The 25,442-nt window shown below is 41.3% G+C and overlaps 1 protein-coding gene across 1 annotated transcript in view; it reads left to right on the top strand.

The window, feature by feature from the left end:
* LOC132405565 (uncharacterized) overlaps window positions 1-25,219 on the top strand; it is a 43,461-nt gene extending 18,242 nt beyond the window's left edge. The window contains exons 8-17 of the mRNA XM_059990472.1: window positions 2,041-2,307; window positions 3,950-4,291; window positions 6,046-6,315; window positions 12,543-12,650; window positions 12,958-13,056; window positions 14,986-15,063; window positions 17,214-17,267; window positions 19,503-19,546; window positions 20,980-21,096; window positions 22,910-25,219. Coding sequence (XP_059846455.1) covers window positions 2,041-2,307; window positions 3,950-4,291; window positions 6,046-6,315; window positions 12,543-12,650; window positions 12,958-13,056; window positions 14,986-15,063; window positions 17,214-17,267; window positions 19,503-19,546; window positions 20,980-21,051 — 1,334 coding nt within the window. The 3' untranslated portion in view covers window positions 21,052-21,096; window positions 22,910-25,219. The remainder of the gene's footprint in view (window positions 1-2,040; window positions 2,308-3,949; window positions 4,292-6,045; window positions 6,316-12,542; window positions 12,651-12,957; window positions 13,057-14,985; window positions 15,064-17,213; window positions 17,268-19,502; window positions 19,547-20,979; window positions 21,097-22,909) is intronic.
* Window positions 25,220-25,442: the final 223 nt, after the last annotated feature.

The raw sequence follows: 25,442 nt of genomic DNA, 5'->3' as shown, positions 1-25,442 counted from the left end.
CAAAATATAACGTTGGAATTGAGTCTATGTTCAGGTATTTCCTGTAACTGCCTGCAGGAAAACATATATCAAGTCGGTATTGGTGTCATATAAATCTTTTGATAATAAATTTACTTTGAACTTTGATTCCCTAGGCCTGGAATCCAGCATAAAGTGAATTATTCATTGCAATCAGCCTGGTGGGTAACAATATTTGAGTCATTCATTTGGTCAGTTTTGTATAACCATCACAGCAGAGTTATAGAAAAATGGAATTATAGAAAACCTACAGCTCAATACAGGCCCTTTGGCCCACAATGTTGTGTGAACATGTCCCTACCTTAGAAATTACTAGGATTACCCATAGTCCTCTATTTTTCTAAGCTCCATGTACCTATCCAAAAGTCTCTTAAAAGACCCTGTCGTATCCGCCTCCATCACCGATGCCGGCAGCTCATTCCACACACTCACCACTTTCTGCGTAGAAAACTTACCCCTGACATCTAATCTGTACATACTCCCCAGCACCTTAAACCTGTGTCCTCTTGTGGCAGCCATTTCAGCCCCCGGTAAAAGCCTCTGACAGTCCACATGATCAATGCCTCTCATCATCTTATACACGTCTGTCAGGTCACCTCTCATCCTTCGTCACTCCAAGGAGAAAAGACCGAGTTCACTCAACCTGTCTTCATAAGACATGCTCCCCAATCCAGGCAGCATCCTTGTAAATTCCTCTGTAATCTTTCTATGGCTTCCACATCCTTCCTGTAGTGAGGCAACCAGAACTAAGCACAGTCCTCCAAGTGGAGTCTGAATTGGGTCCTATATAGCTGCAACAATACTTCTCGGCTCCTGAATTCAATTACATGATTAATGAAGGCCAATACACCATATGCCTTCTTAAGCACAGAGTCAACCTGCGCAGCTGCTTTGAGTGTCCTATGGACCCGGACCACAAGATCCCCCTGATCCTCCACACTGCTGAGAGTCTTACCATTAATACTATATTCTGGCATCATATTTGACCTATCAAAATGAACCACCTGACACTTATCTGGGTTGAACTCCATCTGCCAATTCTCAACCCAATTTTGCACACTATCAATGTCCCACTGTAACCTCTGACAGCCCTCCACACCATCCACAACACCTCCAACCTTTCAGTCTTTAGTCTGCTGCAAGTCACCACTACAATCACCAAGATCTTTTCCATAGTGAATACTGAAGTAAAGTATTTATTAAGTACCTCTACTATTTCCTTCATTTCCATACACACCTTCCCACTGTCACACTTGATAGGTCCTATTCTTTCATGTCTTATCCTCTTGCTCTTCACATACTTGTACAATGCCTTGGGGTTTTCCTCAATCCTGCCCACCAAGGCCTTCTCATGGCCCCTTCTGGCTCTCCTAATTTCCATTTTAAGCTCCTTCCTGTTAGCCTTATAATCTTCTAGATCTCCAAAATTACCTAGCTCTCTGAACCTTTTGTAAGCTTTTCTTTTCTGGAGATGATAGGATTGAACCTGTGTGACAGCTGAGGAAAATGGCTCTGGTCTCCAAAATATCTAAACTACAGCTCATCTGTGACAAAGTCATGGATTTTGAAATTGGAATGGCAGCAGAGGTTCTCATGTTCAGTAAAGTTACTCAGTAAAGTTGAAGGAAACATTGAGATTTCCACACATGCACAGCCACAGCTTTATGTGGAAGTTGGAAGCTGTTGTCAATAATTCCCAGCTCTCTCATCGGCTGACCTGTTTTCAGCCTTTCCCAGTGGAATAATGGGAAATTAATGAATTTATGAAAATATGAATGTTACAAACTGCTCTAAGATTTAAGACGTAATTTCTTATTCATATGCTAAGATATATGTAGATCATCAAACTCCAAAACACCAAATTGATTTTAAGCTACTGGAATATAATTCCCTCAGGTAAACTGAGCTCAGCTAGCCAGTATTTGGTTTTCTATCGGTTTGTAGGGCAATGAAAATTCTGCCTGGAGCATTTTGGAGAGCCTGCGGGGAACTGAACCACACATCATGTGTCTGTTTCCACAGTTGAGGCCGACTCACAAAGACCTGTAATCGGCAGTGACGTCACCCTCAGCTGTACCATCTCCAGACTCCCAGATACCGTCAGTCTCCACTGGAAACCAAGAGGCTCATCTCAGAGGAACAACAACACTGATCAGATCCACCTGAATAACACCGTCTATCTGATGGTCCGACACATTGGAACAAGAGATCCCAGTCTCTACACATGGGAAGTGCAGGAAAATGGCTCCATTGTTCTCACTGGAGACACCAATGTTGCAGTGGATGAGGGTGAGTCCAAAGCTTCCTAGGAGCAGGAATGAAATAGTTCGACAGATTGTTCAGTCAGCACACACTAACCATGGGATTTCACTGCAGGGTGTGGTCATTGATTTTACACTGGGACTCAGTGTAAGTATACAGCCATAGTCCACTTTATTAGGCAAACCTGTACCCTGGCTCATTATTGCAAATATCTATTCAGCCAATAACGTGGCAGCAACTCAAAACACATGGTCAAAAAGGTAACTTAGCCAACCATGCATTATAATAGGGGTGTGCAGAAGAGCACTGAATGCCTAACATATTGAAACTTGATGGCCTACAGCAGAAAAAGACCATGATCATTTGCACAAATGGCCACTTTATTAGTTACAGGAGGTATCAATTGAAGTAACCTTTGAGTGTAAACTGAAACTGATGGAGACTCCAATCAATCATTTCAATTCACCTGCAGGAATCAAAGGTTCATTTTGGTAGGTCAAATATGGTGCCAGAATATAGTATTAATGGTAAGACTCTTGGCAGTGTGGAGGATCAGAGGGATCTTGTGGTTGAGTCCATAGGATGCTCAAAGCCGCTGTGCAGGTTAAAGCTGTGGTTAAGAAGGCATATGGTGCATTGGCTTTCATTAATCATGGATTTGAATTTAGGAGCCAAGAGGTAATGTTGGAAATATATAGGACCCTGATCAGACCCCACTTGGAGTACTGTGCTCAGTTCTGGTTGCCTCACTACAGGAAGGATGTGGAAGCCATAGAAAGGGTGCAGAGTTTTACAAGGATGTTGCCTGGATTGGGGAGCTTGTGTTATGAGACAGGTTGAGTGAACTCGGCCTTTTCTCCTTGGAGCGATGGAGGATGGGTGGTGACCTAATAGATGTGTATTTGATGATGAGAGGTATTGATCATGTAGATTGTCAGAGGCTTTTTCCCTGGCTGAAATGGTTGCCACAAGAAGACACAGGTTTAAGGTGCTGGGGAGTAGGTACAGTGGAGATGATGGGGTAAGTTTTTTACTCAGAGAGTGGTGAGTGTGTTGAATGAGCAGCCAGCAACGGTGGTGGAGGCGGAGACGATAAGGTCTTTTTAGAGACTTTTGGACAGGTACATGAAGCTTAGAAAATTAGAGGGCTATTGGCAATTTTGGTCATTTCTAAGGTAAGGACATGTTCAGCACGAATTTGTGGGCCAGTATTGTGCTGTTTCTCTGTTTCTACAAATAAAATCCATCCATGGATGTAAACAAATCATCTTCCAGTCTGTAATGAAATGGAGACCTACAAACTAATTAAAAGTATAGATAAAGGAGTAACATGATTAAGCTGTTGGCTGTAACATTCCCCTGGTTTCTCTAGCATGAGTCACTTATGGATGTACTCTAAATGTTTCTCATTTATGGAGAGTTCTCATTGCCTGGTAATGTTGAGATTCTCTCAGCTCATTTATTATCTCCAGTTCAACAGTTTCTCTTAGCAGGGTCTGTGTTTGGGGAAGATGACATCTCAATTAGCACCCGAGGTATTCCAACTCCCCATCCACTTCCCTGTCTCAGCCATCCTAGGAGCGGGTACTTATCCCAGTGAAAACCTCAAACATCCATATCCCAGCATCTGTGATAATCTGTTTCTTTGTTTCCTGTCCCTGTCTTGCAGATCTACACAATAAGACGTACACAATTTATCGGGCAGGTATAGACCACAGTGAGCTCACACTGATTTGTGAAAGTTATTCCGAGTTACATAAAACCAAATGGATTTGGAAATCACACCTTTTCCAGAATCGGGTGATGGAAGTAGCTACCAGCTACAAATCTCAGCTTATCTACATCAGTGGGAGGAGCTACTTCAAGAACCGACTGAGAACTACAGAGGAAAATCTGAATGTCAGTAATTTCAACGTGAGGATTGTTCCTGTGCAGTTTGAAGATGCTGGAGTTTACACATGTTCTCAGGGATCACATCAATATGTGGCCATTGAATTAATCACAGTTCGAGGTAGGGGACAGAATGTTGCTGTTGTTTTCACTGACATATCACTGGGAGTGTGCAGTTTTTTGTACATGCTTCAATTTCAGCATGAGCTTCTCCAGTTACTTCCCTCATCTGAAAACTTGATTTTTTCTCCAAAACTTCTGCTAAAACTTATTTGCATCTTATTGAATACAAACTGCTCTAAACCAACAGAATATGGCAACAATTTGAAATATTCTTTTCACTTAAATTTGCTTTCAAACACTTTTTTTTTCTTTATTCCTGACAGTTAATGTGATGAATTTTTCCCACAGCTATGAGTGAGGCAGTTGCAAAAATCAATATTTCTTTGTTACTTTGAAAAAAAATCATTCTAATCCTCAGAATTTCTGTCCCCCTGCCAAATATTATAGATTGATGTTTGAAACTTCGTTCAAGTGAACTCCGTTCCTTTTTGGGCATCTCAGGAATCGACTCATTAACCCTCAACGGCAGTCTCCAAACTCAGCACTGAAAGATCCACTATTCTCAGGCCACATACGCCCAGAGAAGACACACTCCACAAAATCCATGAGATTGCAATGTCTCATCCTTGAGATCGGGATCCCTGGTTTGTGTGAATGCTGTTTGATTTGCTATCCTGTTACAACTCATTGGCAGAAAATAACAAACTGCACACTGCATATAATTAAAGGAAGTATATTTTTGAATATTAACTTAACTAAAAGATCAGTAAAGAAATGAAAGGAAAATAAAACAGAAAGTGTCCATTATAATTAAGCAGTCAAATAAGCACAGGTTGGATGTCAACTCTTCCAAAAGTCATAATCACCGATCCTCAGTAGAGTCCTGTAACATGCTCCATTATATCACAGTCCTCAACAGATTGAATCCTACGACTGGTTCTGTCCAGCACCTTCCCTCTTCATCTGCCGTTGAACAAATGCAAAAGTTCTCACCAGCGTCAGGCACAAGAAAAATCCGCTCCCCAAGCCTTCTCTCTTGATTGGATGGCTCACATTCAGATGCACACATTATCTCTAACCATAACCCAAACATGGCTTCTACAAAAAGACCATTACATGAACTAACCTACAACGTTATCAGTGAAACCTTTAATCAGACATTAAACTAGGTTTTAAGGTGAATATAGATGAAGATGAATCAGAATCAGGCTGTATTGTTGTTAATTTGTGTCAGAATTTTGCAATATGTAGTAATAAAAACAACAAAATATGTTGGTGTGTATATATATATATATATATATATACACATACACATACATAAGAAGAAGGTATGTCCTGGCTGATGGACTGGCCCAGTGATACATGTTGCCCTTCTGAAGCATCATCCCTTGAAGATGTTCAAGTGGCTATGATAGACCTGACTGTGTTTGCATCTTCCAGCAGCTTTTTACGATCCTGTGCAGGGATCCCCCTCAACCCCCTCCGCATACCAGATGGTGATGCAGCTATTAAATTCAGGAATTTTACTATTAAGATTCATTAAACTCTTGTAGAGTGGAAGTGTTGTGCCCAGGGTCATTGTGTTCAGGGACTGATCATTATACAATTTGTTGAAAACTGACATAAAATACTGTGGAAACTCAAGTTGTACAATAACATGTTGCACACTTATGGTGCCAGTGATTGTTTGGGTTAATTTTAAAGTCAACAGTGATGATTTGGGTTAGTTTTACAGTCAACAGAAAAAAACAGTACAGTTGAGTTGAAACTTTGGCCATTGTTTAAAATCTCAGTGATTTGTTGTTTCCACAGTCACAGCTGAACCACCCAATGCCGTGACTGAGGGAGACTCTGTTTCCCTGACCTGCTCGGTGTCTGAGGTCAGTGAATCAATGAGACTGGTTTGGATCAACAGTGCTGGTGAAACTGTAGATGAGAAAATATTCATGGAACAGAAGAATGAAGGTGAATCTTTGCAGCTGATTATTCCAACAGACGATAAAGTCCAAAGAAAATGGATGTGTGCTTTGTTTCATCAAGACAGACCCAAGATTTTTATTCTGCATCATCTTCAGGTGAACAGTAAGTGACTTAGTTTTGAATCTTTGAGATCTCTTTTTTCAAATTGTAGACATTCATATTATATTGCAGGGCCCATCTTATGCTTGTAATGTTACTTCCCTTTTAAGCAGGCCAAGTCTCAGAAGGGATTACTGTTGGGTGGTTGACTAAAGAGCAAAAGTACCCTGGTACATAGAAAGCAATCATGTATTTAATCATCAATGTCTGACCTTTCTGACAGGTGATCTCTGAGATATAGCAATTGATCCGTCTTTTCCAGGGTATCACTGTGAACCTTTATAATTAGTGGACAGTGTAATACAGTGAAGTAGGTAATGGAGGATCATTGTCTTGTTGTTGAAGAGGACCATCCTTTCAAAAGATAACACAAAGGCAGATTCAGCAAAATCCTCCTCAAAGAATAGCTTTCTTAGTTACATCTATACTGAAAAATGCAGTGCAATGTGTTGTTTGCCTCAATGATCAACAATACAAGAATGTGCTGGGAGCAGGCCACATGTGTTGCCAAAATAGCATGCTCACAAGTCACTATCCATTACTAGCCCTTATATCTTTGGAATGTAGAAGGAATCTGGTGCACCTGAAGGAAACACGTACCACGGGGAGAACATACAGATTCCTTCTGGATTGTCTTGGGAATTGAACCCTGTTCACTGGTGCTGTAAAGCACTATGATAGCCACTATATTAACATGCCAACCGCTGGAACTCACTAGAAGGATCAGTGAGCCAATGGTAGTGCCCTCTCTCAGGTCAGCATCACCACCCGAGCCCTGAGTTACACTTTGTTAGCTCGGTTGGGCTGCCCACATTGCATCTGGCATCAGAGCCTGGAACAGACCCTGTCTGGTGAGCCCTGTGGGGGAAGAGAGCACCCAGTGGACAGAAGGAGTGATACAAGTTAGTGAGTAAATGCTCCTTGAGAAGCAGCAACATCCCCATTACATCACGGCCCTTTACAGGTAAAGCCCTCCTCACCATTGAGCACATTCAGAAGGAGCATTGCCATGAAATAGCATTATCATCAAGGTCTACCACCATCTGGGCCATACTCCCTTCCCAAAGCTGCCATCAGGCAGGTGGTACTGGAGCCTTAGGTCTCACACAATCTGGTTCAGGAACAATTGTCGCCCTTCAAACATCAAGATCCTGAACCAGTGTGGATAACTTCACTCACGTCAACTCTGAGTTGATTCCAAAACATATGAACTCACTTTAAGAAGACTGCAACTCATGTCTCAGTCTAATTTGCAGTTTTTTTCTTATTTATATCCTTTATTATTTGCACAGTTTACCCTCTTTTGCACATTAGTTGTTTGTCAGTGTCTGTGTGAAGTTTTTTTATTGATTCCTTTGTATTTCTCTGTTCTACTGTGAAATCATGCAAAGAAAGAAATTTTAAGGTTGAATATTGTGACATACATGTAATTTGATAATTTATTTACTTTGAACATACAATTTTGAACTCTTGGGATTTTCTGGCCAATGGGCACTCAAGGCAGTGAACGTCGACAGACTCGGGTCCCTGTGGTGACAGCAGACAGAAGCACGGCATAAACAACAGAAGCACTGCAACTCCACACAAACTACTCACTGACAACCACATCAGGTAGCTTCTACCCAATCAGTGGAAGATCTGTAGTTCCCACATTGGCCTCAAAGCAGAGAGGAGATCCCAACGGACTGGTGAGGTCTGGTCATTACAACCAATTAGTAAGCATAGCATGCTATGACAGATGGACATGAAAGGTGAGAAATGTTTGCCCCTAATTGAATTTTATCCATGAATATTTTAGTTCAAAAATTAACATCTTAAAACTTCAATTTTCATTCACAGTCAAACAAGGAGCAAAACATGCGGGAAGTTGATATGGAGTTCAGTTCTAGTCACAATATTTAGGAAAGATGTGAAGGTTTCATGACTGTGCTGAAATCTGCATTGCACATGTAGCTTTGTGTATTGAGGAAATGCCTCTTGTTCAAAAATGAATTGAATCAGAAATGTCAAGTCCAGTTTCCTGCAGCAACAAACAAAAGAGATGGAGGAACTCAGTGGATCAGGGACCATCTATGGTAGGAAATGAATACTCAATGTTTTGGGTCAAGAACCTTCATTGAAATTAGAAAGAAAGAGGGTAGAAGGCCAATGAGACATTGAGCAAGAGGTGGTGGGTGATCAGCAGATGTGAGAGGATGGAGAGTGGGAATGATGTAAGAAGTTGGGAGGTGATAGGTGGAAGTGACAAAAAGTTGAAGAAGATAGAATCTGAATAGGAGAAGACTGTTGATCATGGATAAAGAGAAGAGTGGTGAGGAGGAGATCTGGAAGAAGTAATGTGTAGGTAACATGCAGATGGAGAGAGCGGGGGTAAGAAAAGATGGTGTGATAGGGGTCAGTGGGATGAGAACATAATGTAAAAGGAGAGAAGTAAGTGTTTACCAGAAGTTAGAGAAATTGACATTCATGCCATGAGAATGGAAACTCCCAAGGTGGAATATGAGGTTCTGTTCATATTCAGCAATTAGCCTCAACATGGCAGGAAAAGAGGTCTTGGACAGACATGTCAGTGTGGGAATTGGAAGAAGAGTTAAAATGGGGTGTTTCCAGGAGATCTGCCTGGTATTGCAGACAGAACCAATGTTCTCAATGAAGCAATAAGACAATCTACATTGGGTCTCAATGATGTAGAGCAGACAAATTTTCTGCTGAGTGAGATTTTCAGGAAGAAAATAATTAAGCAATTTAAAACTAGCACAAAAATATTCATAAATGGAGGTACATCCAATTTCTAGGCAATTCTGTCACTCTTATGGTGCCATTTATTTGGATAGGACTAAGCATTGACCAATGTAATTCCTGATATCAACATTCCAATGAAAGTACACTAGGTCAACATGTTAACTGTTTCTCCATCTATAGATGCAGCCCAATTTGCTGCATGTTTCCAAAATTTTCAGAATCAGAATCAGAATCAGGTTTATTATAACTGGTATGTGATGTGAAGTTTGTTAACTCAACAACAACAGTTCAATACAATTCATAATCTCACAGAGGAAAAAATAATTATAACAATTTTAAAAAATAATAATAAAAATAAAAAAGTAAATCAATTGCATATATTGAATAGATTTTTTTAAATGCGCGAAACCTGAAATACCGTATGTAAAAAAAAAACTGAGGTAGTGTCCCAAGATTCAATGTCCTTTTAGGAATCGGATAGCAGAGAAGAAGCTGTTCCTGAATCACTGAGTGTGTGCCTTCAGGTTTCTGTATCTCCTACCTGATGGTAGCAGTAAGAAAAGGGCATGTCCTGGGTGCTGGAGGTACTTAATGATGGACGTTGCCTTTCTGAGTCACCCTAAACCTTTAGACATCCCTAAAGATGTCCTGGGTACTTTGTAGGCTTGTACACAAGATGGGACTGACTCAATTCACAACCTTCTGCAGCTTCTTTCAGTCTTGTGCAGTAGCCCCTCCATACCAGACAGTGATGCAGCCTGTCAGAATGCTTCCCACAGTACTATAGATGTATTTCAGTGTATCTGTTGACATGCCAAATCTCCTCAAACTCCTAATAAAGTATAGCCGCTGTCTTGCCTTCTTTATAACTACATCAATAATATTGCGATCGGGTTAGATCCTCAGAGATCTTGATACCCAGGAACTTAAAATTGCTCACTCTCTCCACTTCTGATCCTTCTATGAGGATTTGTTTGTGTTTCCTCATCTTGTGCTTCTGGAAGTCCAGAATCTGCACTTTGGTCTTACCAACATTGAGTGCAAGGTGGTTGCTGCGACACCACTCAACTAGCTGGTATATCTTGCTCCTGTACACCCTCTTGTCTCCATCTGAGGTTCTACCAACAATGGTTGTATCAGCAACTCTATGGATGCCATTTGAGGTATACCTAACCACACAGCTATGGTTATAGAGGGGATTATAGCAGAGGGGAAAGCACACACCCCTGAGGTGCATCCATGTTGTCAGTGAGGAGGAGATATTATTACCAATCTGTACAAATTATGTCCTTTCATTTAGGAAGTTGCGGGTCCAATTTCAGAGGGAGGTACAGAGTTGCAGGTTCTGTAGCTTATTGATCAGGACTGTGCAGATAATGGTGTTAAACACTGAGCTATTGTCAACAAACAGCATCCTGACATAGAGGTGCTATTTTCCAGATGATCTCAGGCTGTGCGAAAAGCCATTGAGATTGCATCTGCCATAGACCTATTGTAGCGATAGGCAAATTGCAGTGGGTCTAACTTTTTGCAGAGGCAGGAATTCATTCCAGCCATGGTCAACCTCTCAAAACATTTCAAAGCAGACTGTTGGATGTACATTTTCTCTGATAAGATGTATTCTCAACCTCATTATAAACTTGCACTTTGTTTTTTACCTCCACTGCACTTTCTCAGTAGCTTTTACACTTTATTCTGCATTGTTTTTGTTTTACATTGTTCTTCCTCAGTGCAGTGTGTCATGATTTAATCTGCATCAAGCTTTTCAGTATATCTTGGTACATTTTTTTATTAAGTGCAATCTTGAACAATAGCCGGATCAGAAATGCTGATCAAGTCATCTAGTTCCCAAAGAGAACTCTGATAGGTCAATCACACTGCTGCTCAGTGTTAAAACACAAAAAAGTCATACGTACAATTAAGCAACATTAAAAAATAGTAGAAATACTGGAGTTGTGATGAATTCTGCTGGAGAGAGACAAATGCTGTCTTCCATAGTTCCAAGAGATTGAACGATAAGGTTGCATGGTGACAAAACTTGGTAGGAGCACTTGGAACTAAAAACTAATCCCTACCAGGAGAAAATAGCACCTGATCTTTCCGCATTGTTCTCTCAGCAGTTTAAGGAATAAGTCCAGCTGGAACATAACTCACAAGTGCTCTTGAAAGTCAGGTATTAACCCTAATACCAACAGGCAAGCATTGCCATTCTGGTCCCCTTCATGATAGCTTATGAAGAAGCATGTGACTTCCCTCCCAGAGATGATAGGTGTTTGTACAGTCGACTCTTGAAGGCTGGGACCCCGTTGTCGCAGACGTTTTCAACCATAGGATCTGGAAGGCTGTTCCAAATTCTGATAACACAGTGAAGGAGACTTATATCCAGTGTGTAAGCTCTCGCATCAGGCATAGAAACAGTATGAGCAGGCACAGATAAACTTGATCGTGTGATGTGGCCGTCTCTTGCAAAATGAAGGCAGCATGGCGCAAAGGTTTGCAGGGTTGTGGCATATGACAATAACAAACCAATATCCAATACCAGCTCCAGTCAGTCTGGCACACAAAGCTCCTCATCCTTTAGCCTAACTACAGCCTGATTCTGTCAGGTGCTAAGATGTCCTTCAAAGACAGGAGACTTGATGACAGTCACAGTGTGAACAGATCAGTGATGGGTGTGTGCTGAAAATACACAAATACATTTTCACTAGCACTGCAATGGAATAGTGAATTTCAGCTGCACGGTTATCGGTAGGTTCAATGCACAGCAGAGTTCTGGTACTTGGAAATCAGGAAGTTCTAGACGCAGGAATTCTGAAGGAAAAACAGAAATACCGGAAACACTAAGCAGGTCTGAGAATATCTATGGAAACCGAAAAGTGTTAAATTTTCAGGTCAAATACCCTTTCTTGGAATCTGATTAAGATTTTACCAGATGCATTCTTGGAATCTGACTGTTTTTTTTTCCCCAAAGAGCCTGCCTTGAAATCTGATGCAGGATTTTTGACCTGAAACATTAATTCTCTCATTTCTTTTACGGAAGAAGCTGCCTTACCTGCTGACTGTATATTGTATTTACAGCTTGCTCCACTTTAGAGGGATTAGAATTTCTGGGCCAAAAGCCACCCCACTGTGGCAATTCCTATCCCAGTAGAAACACAGACTATGATGGGCATTCCCCTGTTCAACAGTGGGAGGCCTCACACATGAACTGGATCCCTTGCAGCCGCATATCCACACACATCTCCTGCCAGAAAGAGATACCTGATTGAAATCGGGACCTAGATCCCACTGCGATTCATTTCTTGTCTCTCTCTGCTGGTTACTGAGAATGGATGAAGTTCTTCAACATTCAGGTCAGTTAACCTTGATCAGAAATTAAACCCAAAACCTGTGATCTAAATTAGTCAATGTTATTTCTCAATCATTTAGATAGCTTTTGAATGATGTCAGCATAGTAAATGAGAAATTTGTGCTTATTGTTTTGACAGAGGATCGCAGTTTTAAACACACCACTGTTGTAATTACTGGTGGACTGGCCCTTCTCCTCATCATTATTCTGGTGATGGTCTTGTGTCTAAGAAAGTACAAGGATACAGGTAAGATACTTGAAGAAATGGGGAACATAATTCCAAAAACAAACAATAGCAATTTTATCCTTTCTACACAGAGAAATAATATTAAAAAAGAGTTTGAGTTGAACTGAGAGACCTTTGAAATTAAAAAAAATCAAATATTAATGCATCACTGAGCCTGAATCTGATGACTGTAGAAACATAAATTACATATTGTTGCATTTTATTAACTTGTAAAGATTTGAGCTTATGGGCAGTTGAATCGCATTTTGCTAAATGTGTGAAGTTGGAGAAAAAAGCTGAAAGCATTTTAAGAGCTCTCTCTGTACAGGTTTGGGAAATCAAAGCCAAAAATCACAACAGCCAAAGAGGAATATAGAAGATGACTCTAACCTGTATGCAAATCCAAACGAAATGCATCCAATACAAGGTAACAGCAAGATTGAAGCAGCAGAGCAATTTACTTTTATGTCCCATTTGCTCACAGCAGTTTTGTCTTGACTTTGTAACTTAAAAATAATCTTCGAACATGGAAATGGTGTGCGTGTGTGCGTGTGCGCGTGTGCGTGCGTGCATGTGTGTACTGAGAAGCTGGGTCCTGAATCACTATAGGTTCAGTCAGTGAGGTGTCAGAGAATCACAGTATCATAAATGGATACACCATCAAAACAGGCTATTTGTGTCATAACAGGCTCTATTTCACACAAATTCAATGAGATGAACAGTCCACATCTCAGTGCCCTGAGATTGTCTCATAGTCTTATAGAACAAATCAGCCATGATTGAATGGTGCAGACTCAATGGCCTTACAGTATTTCAGACATATGCAGTATTCAAAAGTAAGAGAATGGTCCTTGGCCTGGACATAATTAGACAAATACCCTCGCTCTATATCACCACCCTCTGACAATAACATTCACAATGAGAGCCTGATAGTTTTGGAAGACGGCCTCATTGTCTGGATGCCTGACGCGAATGTCCAGAGACGCTGATCTTCTGCAGATGCTGGAAATCTTGAGCGACACACACAAAGTGCAGGAGGAACTTTGCAGGTCAGGCTGCATCTATGGAAAAGAATGAACAGTTAATGTTTTGGGCTGAGACCCTTCATCAGGACTGGAGAGGAAGGGGAGAAGTCAGAGTAAGAAGTTGGGGCTGGAAGTGAGGAAGGAATACAAGGTGCTTGGTGATATGTGAAACCGGGAAGGGGGTGTGATTGCAGTAAAGATCTGGAAAGCAGATTAGTGAAAGAACTCAAGGGCTGGAGAAGGGGGAATCGGACAGGAGAGGACAGAAGACGAGGGATGAAAGGGAAGAGAGAGGAGCACCAGAGGGAGGTGATGGGCAGGGGAAGAGATGAGGTGAGAGAGGGAAATAGGAATGGGGAATGGTGAAGTGGGGGGATGGGGCCATTATCGGAAGTTTAACTAATCAACGTTCATGCCATCTGGAAGGAGGCTACCTAGGCGTAATATATATGGTGTTGTTCATCCAACCTGAATGTAGTATTATTGTGTCAGTAGAGGCCTCAGACTGACATATTGGAATGAGAATCAGCAGGAGAATTTAAATCAGGAAATCCAGCATTTTTTTGAGTTGGATGGAGCAAAGATGCTCTGTGAAGTGGCCTTCCAATCTACGAAGGGTCTCACTGACATATAGGAGGCCACATCAGGGGCACCAGATATAGTAAGTGACCCCAGCAGACTCGCAAATGAAGTGTCTCCTTACTTGGAATGAATGCTTGGGGCTGTGAGGGAGGAGTGGCAGGGGCAGGTGTGCCACTTGTTTCACTTGCAAGGATAGTACAAGGAGGGAGATCAATAGGGAGGGATGAGTGACAAGGCAGTTGTGTAGGGAGCGATCCCAGAAAAAGTGGGGTTGGTGTGGAAGATGTGGTTGGTGGTAGGATCCTGTTGGCGATGGCGGAAGTTATGGAGAATTATGTGCAGGACGTGAAGGTGAGTAGGTTGGTTGGTGAGGACAAGAAGTTATCACTCTCCACTGATAACTATGACTCAATCTACTGCTGTTAACATATGTCACATTTACCCAATAAAAAACCTGTTGAAGTTAATTTATTCTGTGTTACTGGAATTCAAAACTGGGAATTGACCTGGACCTTCCACAATATATTAATGTGTAGTGTGGTACAACATGTTTCCATTAACTTTCTGAATCAATCCCCATATTATCATTGTAACATTGAATGCCTTTAGCACACATTATTAATACTGCGATCACACAGTATTTCTCCTCATGCTGGTGGCTGTCATTATTGATAGGGCACTTTTTTCTCAAGATACCCAATGTTACTTCTTGAAAATCAAGCCAAGTAAATGAAATGTTTATTCTTCAGGAACGAATGCGATGCCAGAGCCTGAGACCAGCCATATTGCTGAATATATGTCTGTGAGCAGGAAGGCAGTACAAAAAGGTAAATAGATCAATCTCTCATTCAATGAATTTCTCTGCTTGTACTTTTGTGAAATTATTAACACAATAGTTTTCAGGTTTGCAATCAAAATCTATATATAGAGGAATTGAATCTCAATCACAAAACTGACTGATCAATCCAAAACCCCATCTAGTGCCTACTACCCTTCACTCCTTCCCAGTCTCTTTCAAACAACACAGGCCTCACTCTGCATTCTACAAGGGTCTAATTTTCACTGGATCATTATGGTTAAGACCTAAAAGTAGATAAACCACAACATAGTGTAGTAGTTAGCACAATGTTTTACTGTATGGATGATCTGGGTTCAAATTATGCCACTGCCTGTAAAGAGTTTGTATGTTCTCCCCGTGACCCCGTGTGTTTTCTCCGGGTGTTCTGGTTTACTCCCACAGTCCAAAGACATATTGGTAGGCTAACTGGTCATTGTAAATTGTCCCATGATTAGGCTCGGATTAAATCGGGAGGCTGCTGGGCGGCATGGCTCAAAAGGCTAGAAGGGCCAATTCCATGCTGTATCTCAATCAATAAATAAATACACACATTGGGATCACACTTCTGGAAAATGGATAACATGGTCGGTGGCTACAGGGTCGGCACAACATTGTGGGCCGAAGGGCCTGTAATATGCTGTACTATACTATGTTCTATGTTCTAGAATGAGTCCACGGTCCTTGTGCTCTAAATGTGACCATCCACTTCATGAGATCTCTTCCACTATTGAATACCTCCACCACATTTCAGCAGTACTTCAATGTGTCTGGAATCACTGAATATTATCTGTCAACATGTCAGTGTAGTTTGAACATGTCATATTAGACACCATTGCTTTCTCAAGAAATTAGGTGGTATTTCTGAATATACATGAATGATAGAGCCATGTTTCTTGAAAAATCTGAAATATTTTTTAATAAATCAGACCACACTGATTTTTTTTCACGTGAAGAATCTTTTTTCCAAATTCCAGCCTTCTCCACAAATTATTTAATCCATCTTGTCTAAGCCTAACTCCATGATTATATTTAATTATTTGGCATCAACCAGTGGAGAACTCACCTGGATCATTGTTGTCTGGGAATTCTTCATTTCAGTCCTGAATGACTACTGTCTTGGACTGTCCACTGTAGGAAACATCCTTACTGCATCCACTTCGTTGGAATTCTGTTGGTTTCCATCTGTACTCCTCTTATTCTTCTAAATTCCAGAGAATACAATTTGAATTAACCCAAATTCTCCATGAGACCATGTGACCATACAGATTCGCAACATCTAATATCCAGGGTCACACAGAGATGACCTCCTCATCTCTGTTCTGAATGGCTGTCTCTCTATTCTGAATCTGTGCCCTCCAGGTTGCTATGTTGCAATGTCAATGGAACACAACAGTAGTGTACTGATTAGCACAGTGCTTTATAGCATGAGCAGTAAGATTAGTGTTTGATTCCCACCACTGACTGTACGGAGTTTGTACATTTTTTCTGTGACCACATGGGTTTCCTCGGGTGCTCCAATCTCCTCCCACATTCTAAAGATGTACAGGTTAGGGTTAGTAAATTGCAGGATTAGGAAGAATGCTATGTTGGCACCAGAAGCGTGATGACACTTGCACACTGCTCAGCACAATCCTCACTGATTGGATTTGACACAAACGGCATATTTCACTCTTTTTTTGTACATGTGACAAATAAAGCTAACCTTTACTTTTCTCTGATAAACTAATTTCCTCAGAAATAGAAAGTTCTGGATTCAAGTCCCTGAATGTGTAATCTAGACTGATTCTTCACAGATACTCTTCACTGACTGGCATTTGCTTTGTTTCGGCCTCCTGATACAGATGCAAATTCCAAACTGCGGGAGGAACTCAGCAGATTGAACAAACTCAAATCAATTGGGACAGCAAAGTAGCGTAGTGATTAATGTAACTCTTTACAGCACCAGTGACTGGGCTCAGTTCTGACACTGTCTGTAAGGAGTTTGTATATTCTTCCCATGACTGTGTGGGTTTCCTCTGGGCCCTCTGGTCTCCTCCGACATTCCAAAGACTATGGTCAGGGTTGGCACGTTTCGATGTTCATGTACAGATAAAGCTAATCTTTATCTTTATCATCTTTGTTTCTATTTTGTCCCTGCAGACACAGAGGAAAATATTCATTATGGATCCATCTGCTTCAAGGAAAATGCTCCAGGTGATAAAATTGTTTTAAATGTTTTCATTTTTTGTCTGGATGAGGATTGTTGGTGATGAATCTGAAACTCTTTGGGCCCCTGATATGGCCATCCTGGGGTAAAGGTCCTCACTCACCCTTTAACACACTGTGGGACAGTCAGCTGAGGCTCAGTCCATAACCCAGCCTTCTGCTCCCCCCACAGATACGAGCATAAACTTTTGTGCTGATATTGCAACACAACTTTCCTGGTCAGGTGCGAACCCAAGGCACATTAGTGTCCTCAGAGGACATATAAAGTCAGTCAGCAGAATTCTGAATTAGTAAATGTGACTTACGTCTGATCTCCTGTCCATATCATCAGCATCATTAAAAATTCGAACTGGTTTGACTTGATTTGATTCGATGCAAATGATACATATTGCTGTGGCAAATCAACCTAGTGCATGACAGCAACCGTTTTGTTTCAAATCAAGTCTACCAAAAGTGTAACTTCCCGGTGACCAAACATTTTAATCCTGATTCCGATTCCTGTTCCATCATGTTGGTCCATGATCTCCTCTTATGTCAAGATGATGTCACCTTCAGGGTGGAGGAGAAACTTCTTGCATTCTGTCTGGCCAGCCTCCAACCTGATGGCATGAATATCAATATCTTCCCCCTCCCCTCTTCTTCTAATTCCCACTCTGGTCACATTCTTCTTCTCACCTGACTATCCCCTCCTCATTTCCTTTCTCCTATGGTCCACTCTCCTCTCCAATTAGATTCCTTCTTCTCCATCCCTTTATCTTTCCAACCCAGCTGGCTCCACCTATCACCTTCTAGCTATGCTAACTCCCCTTCCCCCATCTTTTTATTTTGACATCTTCCTCTTTCCTGAAGAAGGGTCTCAGCTCAAAGTAGTGACTGTTTATTCACTTCTATAGATGCTGCCTGATCTACTGAGTTCCTCCAGCACTTTGTGTGTGTGTAAATTTCCAACATTTGTTGACTTTCTCCTGATGACATTTCACTGAATCATTTGACAAGTCTCTGATCTCTCACTCTTCCATTTATCCTCAAAACCATCAGATAGAGGAGCAGCAATAGGTCATTTGACCCATCAAGTTTGTTCCATCATTCAAACAATGGCTGATTCTTTTCACAAATGCATTCACCCTCTAATCATTGAACCACTGAACAATCAAAAACCTATTAATCTCTTCCTTAAATACACCTGATTTGGCCACCACTGGCCACTGTGAAAATGAATTCCACAGATTTACGACCATATGACTGAAGAAGTTCCTCCTCATCTCTCTTATTAATGAAAGCACCTCCCCATAACCAATCTTGCCTGGCCTATTGGTGTCCAATTGAGTTCAATGACATCTCTCAACATTTTCCTGAACACCATTGACTTCAATACAAATGAAATGGGAGAGAGTTCTGGATTCCTGCTTCCTTATTTCCCAGTGTATTTATCTGAAAAACTCTCACATTCACAACTCCTCACTGACCCAGATTCATCCAAGAATCATGAAAAGTTTGGTGCATTTATAACCATCCCTATAGCTCACTGAGGTTTGTGTATATTTTACCCAGATAGATGGAAAGAAGTTTTCTGAAAATTCAAAGTTTGAAATACATTTATTATCAAAGTATGTATACTATATACAACCTTGGGATTCGTCTCCTTACTGTCAACCACAAATTGAAGTAACCATTTTAAAAAAAGACTTTCTAACATCCAATGAGTAGAACAAAAAATGTACAAGCAGACAGATTAAGCAAATAACTTTCAGAACTGAAGTTCACAAAAGTGAGTCCACAGCCACAAAGCCAGTCATCATTGCAGCCAATTCAGGAGCCCATTAGTTGCAGCCTGCAGCCTCAGTTCAGCGCAGAGACAAGTAAATTTCACATGGCACCAAGCTGAACCAAACCATCCCTTACCTCTGATACCGAAACCCTGAGCATTTCAATCTGGCCTGGCTCTTAAATCAGCCAAACCTCAGGTTGTTCCTCATTCTCAGACTGGGGCCCTGCCACTTTGATACGTTCTCGGCTGATTCGCCCCATACCCAACCTTTCCAATTTGGCCTGGCACTTCAATCAATCAAACTGATTAAATGAGCAATTAAAATTTTTGCTTATGTTATGTCAGGAAGAGAACGATGCAATCAGTTTAGGGCATTGGTACTCTATTTGTCACTTCCTTTGTCAGTGTGAGCCACTACTGTCATCTTTTGATTGTGATGTTTGTAATTATCACAGGGGAGAGACATGCCACACTATCCTCCAATCAAGTGTCAGATACTGTAAGTACATTGATTCTGTTGTTGAAGTACCAAGTTCAACAAATATTAATTTCCAGATCAAATTTGTGAAGTTGTTTACTGATTTAAACAGATGAAATGTCAACTGGCTTAAATATATGCTCATTGTCCACTTTATTAGGTACTTCCTGCACCTAATAAAGTGTCTACTGAGTGTATGATCATGGCCGTCTGCTGTTGCAGCCTATCTACTTCAAGGTTCTGCACACCGCCTTGGTGATGGCCTCCACTGGTCAAGGTCGACCATGGATGTTGCAACCTAGCTGTTTGATGCTGATATGGAAGCTAAAGCAGTACGCAATGGAGATCAAGCTGTTGCCCCTACAGCTGGCTCTCCCTCTCCATGCCACTGATGAATCCAAAGGAATAGCAAAGACTGAACCTGTTTGGCACCAGCGGCTTTGGAGGGGTTGCCAGTCAAAAATGAATTCATTGTAGGGACTTTGGGAATGCAGTTCCTGATATTTCCTTGAGATTTATTCCAGAAGCCTTCCCTATGAGTGGGTATAGCCACAAGGCAGCAGAGGTATGGAATAAGAGTTTTCCTTATCCTAGGTTAGCTGCCAACCACAGCTGATGAGCCCCATTTGCCCAAAGTGACTGGTTTTAAGGTGCCGGTAACCTGCCTTTGCCCCTTCTCCTTTTAGTCCAAAATGGTTCCGCCAAGCTTAGTAGCTACGACACACGTGAAAGCCAGGAGCTGGACTTGTTGTCAAAGACTACATTATTTGATGTGCATATCATTCGGAGCATTTAGTAAGTACTGGGAGCTTATACCCACTATCCTCTCACCATCTCCTCACCGACTAGGACAACCTTAAAGAGCCAGCACCTCTGTAAAATGTAGTTATTTGAGTTTCTGTTGCATTCTTGTCAGCTTGAACCAGTCTGGCCATTCTCCTCTACTCTCTCTCCTTAACAATTCATTTTCAACCACAGAACTACAGCACAGTGACTTTTTTTTTGTTTTTCACACTATTCTCTAACCTCTAGATTCTGTTGTGTGATGATCGCAGGAGATCAGAATTTTCTGAGATACTTAAACCACTGGTCCAACACCAACATTCCATAGTCAAAGACACTTAGATCACATTTCTTCCCCAGTTTAATACTTGGTCTGAACAATAACTTAACCTCTTGATCATGTCTGCATGCTTTCATGCATTTGATGGGAATTAAGGGTTATGGGGAAAAGGCAGGTAGGGTGACATGTGTCCATAGCCAGATCAGTTATGATCTTATTGATTGGCTGAGCAGGTTCAAAGGGCAAGATGGCCTACTCCAACTACTACTGCTTATGTTCTTATTGAGTTGCTGCAACATGATTGGCTGATTAGATATTTACATTAATGAGCAGACATACTGTACCTAATAATGTGGTCACTGAGCATAATTGGTATTTCTTTCTCATTCAGAACCTGCCTTCTTCAAATGACAACATCTCATCTGTTGTCTATGCACAGATAACAAAAAACAGAAATGAATAATCTGCTGACAACAGATTGGAATGGCTTGGAGTCGATATGTGGAAAGTAGTATATTTTGAAATCGTTTTTTATATTTTAGATTTGTCATGTACTTTCACGAATGTATTTGCCCTGAGTTAACATAATTCAAAGATTCAATCATCTCATTTAATCCAGGACGGGTTAAAGAACCAGCAGAATGGAAAACACTTTGGAGTATGGTATTGCTATTAACTAATTGTGCTTATTAGTAACTATGCAATACAGCAATATAAATTCAGATTATTGCAAACAGGTTAGCAATGAGATATATATACACACATAAGTGTGGAAATAGGAACAAAACTATGCTCTGCCAAACCTAGGGATGAATGGATATAGTCTTACGATGATGAAGAGAGATCAGTTCAGTTTGAGACAGTTAGTTGAGTAACATTGGAGAGAGAGAGGTGAGAGGTGAGCTGATGCTGTCGCTCTTCCCGTTGTCTTCTGAAATCCCCATTGTCCTCCGAAATCCTGTTGAAGTCACCGACTGTGACCATAACACGTACGATCGTTCTTCTGTGATGGAATTATCACCCAGGCAAGGGTGGACACATAAATAATTCCCCACCGGTTGCCCCTTTTCACACTGCTAGAGACCCAGATTGATTTTCACAAATTGATCCTCCAAAAACCCCACCTGCTTGTGGGTGCAACCAAGTTCAGTCAATGTCTGAAACGGTATTTCTGTCTGTGTAACAGCCAAACTGGTCTTTATACCCACATGTTGGACACCAGCTGTCCATCAACCTGCTCTGCCCTCCTCTCTCTGTAAAAACTTTGCAAGCAGGCAAGTGTCCTTGTGGAAAGGTAAACAACTTGTAGAGAAACCATAACATCAATCTTTCGAGCAGTTTCTATCTCTCTCTCTCTCTCTCTCTCTCTCTCTCTCACTGCATTGGACGCCTCCCTCTCTCTCTTAATAGCAGCACAGTTCATAGAGTCAATTCTGGACCCCATCACAAACTAGGGTCATTTCTGATCTCCGTCATACATCATCACTTCTGCTTACAAATGAGAATCATTTCTTTAAAAACAATTTCAGCATTTTGTTTCAATTTCTATAATAGATACTTTGTGCAAAAAAAAGAACAGTGTCATTATGCAAGATAGATTAAATGGTGTGGGCACATTTATTACCAATACAACCAGTATGAATCGTAGGCATGTTATATTGGTGCTAGAAGGGTGGCAACGCTTGTGGGCTGCCCCCTGCACAATCCTTGGTCTGTGTCGTCATTTATGCAAAATCAAAAAAAAATCACTTCATGTTTCAATGTAAATATAACAAATAAAAGCTCGTCTTTAGTATTTCAGAACTCGTCATGATAAATAGTAGTGATTTCAATAAAGCACAACAGGGTTAGATGAAAGCACTATCAAGCGCTAATGGAGCTTGTGACTGTTCGATGCAGACCATTTAATTTACCACGGGAATCCACTACTGTCCTAATAGAACAGAATAATAATTGTAATAGAATCAATGAAAAAACATACCAGTTTACAGAAGACAAAAACTGTTCAAAAAGAAAGAAATAATAAATAAACAAACAAACAATCAAACAAACAATAAATATTGCGAACATGAGATGGAATGTCCTTGAAAGTGAGTCGATTGGTTGTAGAAGCTTCTCAACGATGGGGCAAGTGACGTTGAGTGAAGTTATCCTTTTTGCTTCAAGAGCCAAAGGCTGATTCTGAATTGAAAATATTCTCACAAATAAAGAGAGTAAATGATGGAAATCATTGGTAGGTAGTCTCAATGGAAGAAAGAGATACAGACATGTATCGCCAGAGCCACTGACTAACATGTTGAATATTCTCTTTATTTTTTCAGACTTTCATCATCTGTACTTCTTTATTTCTGGATGCTTGTTTCACTCACTATGAACTGTTGGAAGACTGCAGAATGACCAGCAGGGCCTGATCCACACAGGTGCAAACAACAATAGACTAATATCAACTGAAGATGTTTCTTGTCAAGAGAATAGATCTAGTTTGCATCTCTATGGGCTTGTTTGGCTAGAATGACCTATTATCATCTCTGTCTCTGGAGGGATGGATGGATGATAGATCAAACCTGTTCCTCAGAAGGCTTCAAAGCCAATAATTTATTTGATAAGGGCTGAAACTTGTTGATTATTGTGGACAATGTGATTGCTTTTTTGCCTACTGTACAATCCCATGCCCAACGTTTTGGTTTTGCTATCAAATGAAAGCAGATCTACGCATTTGAAACTATTAATTTTTCTGCACTCGCGGGCTGACAAGTTTGCACTTCTGGATGCGGCAGTTCAGAAGATACTGATAAATATTCAGTAGGAATTCTGTCTTTGCAGTCTGATGCTGGAAGCCTCCTGGTGACATGAAGCCTCCTGCAGCGGTTCTCCAACATTTAGGGTGGGAAACCACAAGCACAGCCAACACCAGGATTAGACAAAGAGACAAGAGACTGCAGGTGCTGGCTGCAGGGTTTTAACCTGAGACATTGACAATTCTAAAGTGGATACAACTCATGGATAATCATGATGATCTACCTAAGAAGAAGGAAGAACAGGAAATAATGTGAATTGTCATTTCTGAGAATCTCTTGCACTTTCTTTCAATGCCAATAAGGGAATACAGGACATCAGGTTCAATTATTTTGTGGCTCTGTATCACTTTTTTTTTAAATCTTGGCACCATGAAGTAAATTTTACCGCAGGATTTCCTCAGACTCATTCCACTCTCTCCAGGTCCTTCCCTTTACCCTTTGGTTTACTCTTGTGAGTGCTTCACCATCCAAAAATAACCCCCTTCAGAATAAGAATCAGATCCAATGTCACTAGCATACGTCAGGAAAGGGAAGTATGATATGGAGGGCAAGCTGTTGCCATGTTGTCTGTTCCCCCTCTCCACACAGCTGATGAATCCCAAGGAATGGCAGAGACAGATACTGTTTAGCACCAGCAGTATCACAGGAGTTTTCAGTCAGCATTGAACTCAACTTCGGAATACCTTAGGGACTTCCGCTCCAGATTTTTCCTTGGGGTTTACTTCCAAAGTTTTCCCCATGAATGGTGTAGCTGAAAAGGCAGTGGAGGTTTGAGATCAGTTTTCCTTCTCCTGGATGAGCCGCCAACCATGGCTGAAGCCCAATTTGTTCAAAATGACTGGCAGTGAGATCTTATCCCAGTGATAACAACCTTCAGGAACCTACATTGCAAGACAAAGTAATAAAAATTTTAACTTAAAATAAATATATATAAAATAAACTGAATAATTTGGGCAAATAGAGATGAAAAATACTGAGGAAGTGAGCCTGGGTTTATTGTCCATTCAGCAATCTGATGGTGGATGGAAAGAAGCTGTTCCTGAAATATTGAGTGTGTGCCTTCAGGATCTTCTATCTCCTCCTTAATAGTAGCAATGACAAAAGGACATGTCCTGGGTAGTGGGCTCTCTATACTGTTTTGCTTGTCTGATAGAAAAGTCTTTCTGGCTACTTACTCTGTGAGATAGGGCCTCTCAGTGGGTTAAAAAAAAAATACCTGCCGTTCTATCCTGTTCACATTTAATTTGTTTTCCCAACTCACCTGCCTCCCTGTGACTTCTATCACTGTTATTGATCACTGGCCCTACTGATCACCAGGGTCATTTTCCTTGTTTAGCTCATCATTCATTGTGAGAGGGAGAGATTAGTTTGATTTGTCACATGTGCAACAAGCATTAAAAATGCGGTGAAATGCGGTTTTTCGAGTAGTTTGCGATGCGCTGTGGCAGCATGTTAGTGTTGTCATGCTTTTGGAGCCAACACAGCATGCCCACAACTCACAAACCCGAACCCGTACATCCTCTGCACGTGTGAGGAAACAGGAGCAGTCAGAGCATCTCAACGCGGAATGTGCAGACAGCGGCGGGAATCGAATCGAATCAGGATCTCTGGCGTTGTAAATCGATATATTAACCGCTATGCTACCACGGGGACCGAGTTGTGCACCAGAGTGGAGCTGAGATCACACCCAATGTGGACAGATTTCTGCTGGGACGTGTTAAGCCCTCGCTCCCCGATTTCCTGATCGCAGTCACTGAGTACAGTATCCCTCTCCTGCACCTCTCGCCCGCTGCTCCTTCCAGCTGAACACGATTGGGAGACTTACACAAAGTATGAGATCACACAAACTGCAGAAGTTTGACGGCTGGTTCTCCACACAGAGGGGGATCTCTCTTCACCGGTCACAGTCACCGTGTTTCAGTTTATCGTCACCTCGGTCCTATATCGGTACCTGGGTCAGAAATAAACCGATTCCAATTGCAGATCGAGGCGTTTGAGAAATAAACCCAACGAGCAGAACACCGAGAGCTAAACTCTTGCTCCCAGCCAGCGTAGA

Source organism: Hypanus sabinus, chromosome 15 (assembly GCF_030144855.1).
Source record: "Hypanus sabinus isolate sHypSab1 chromosome 15, sHypSab1.hap1, whole genome shotgun sequence".
NCBI classification, from domain to species: domain Eukaryota; kingdom Metazoa; phylum Chordata; class Chondrichthyes; order Myliobatiformes; family Dasyatidae; genus Hypanus; species Hypanus sabinus.
This window is presented reverse-complemented; position numbering and strand designations above follow the sequence as displayed.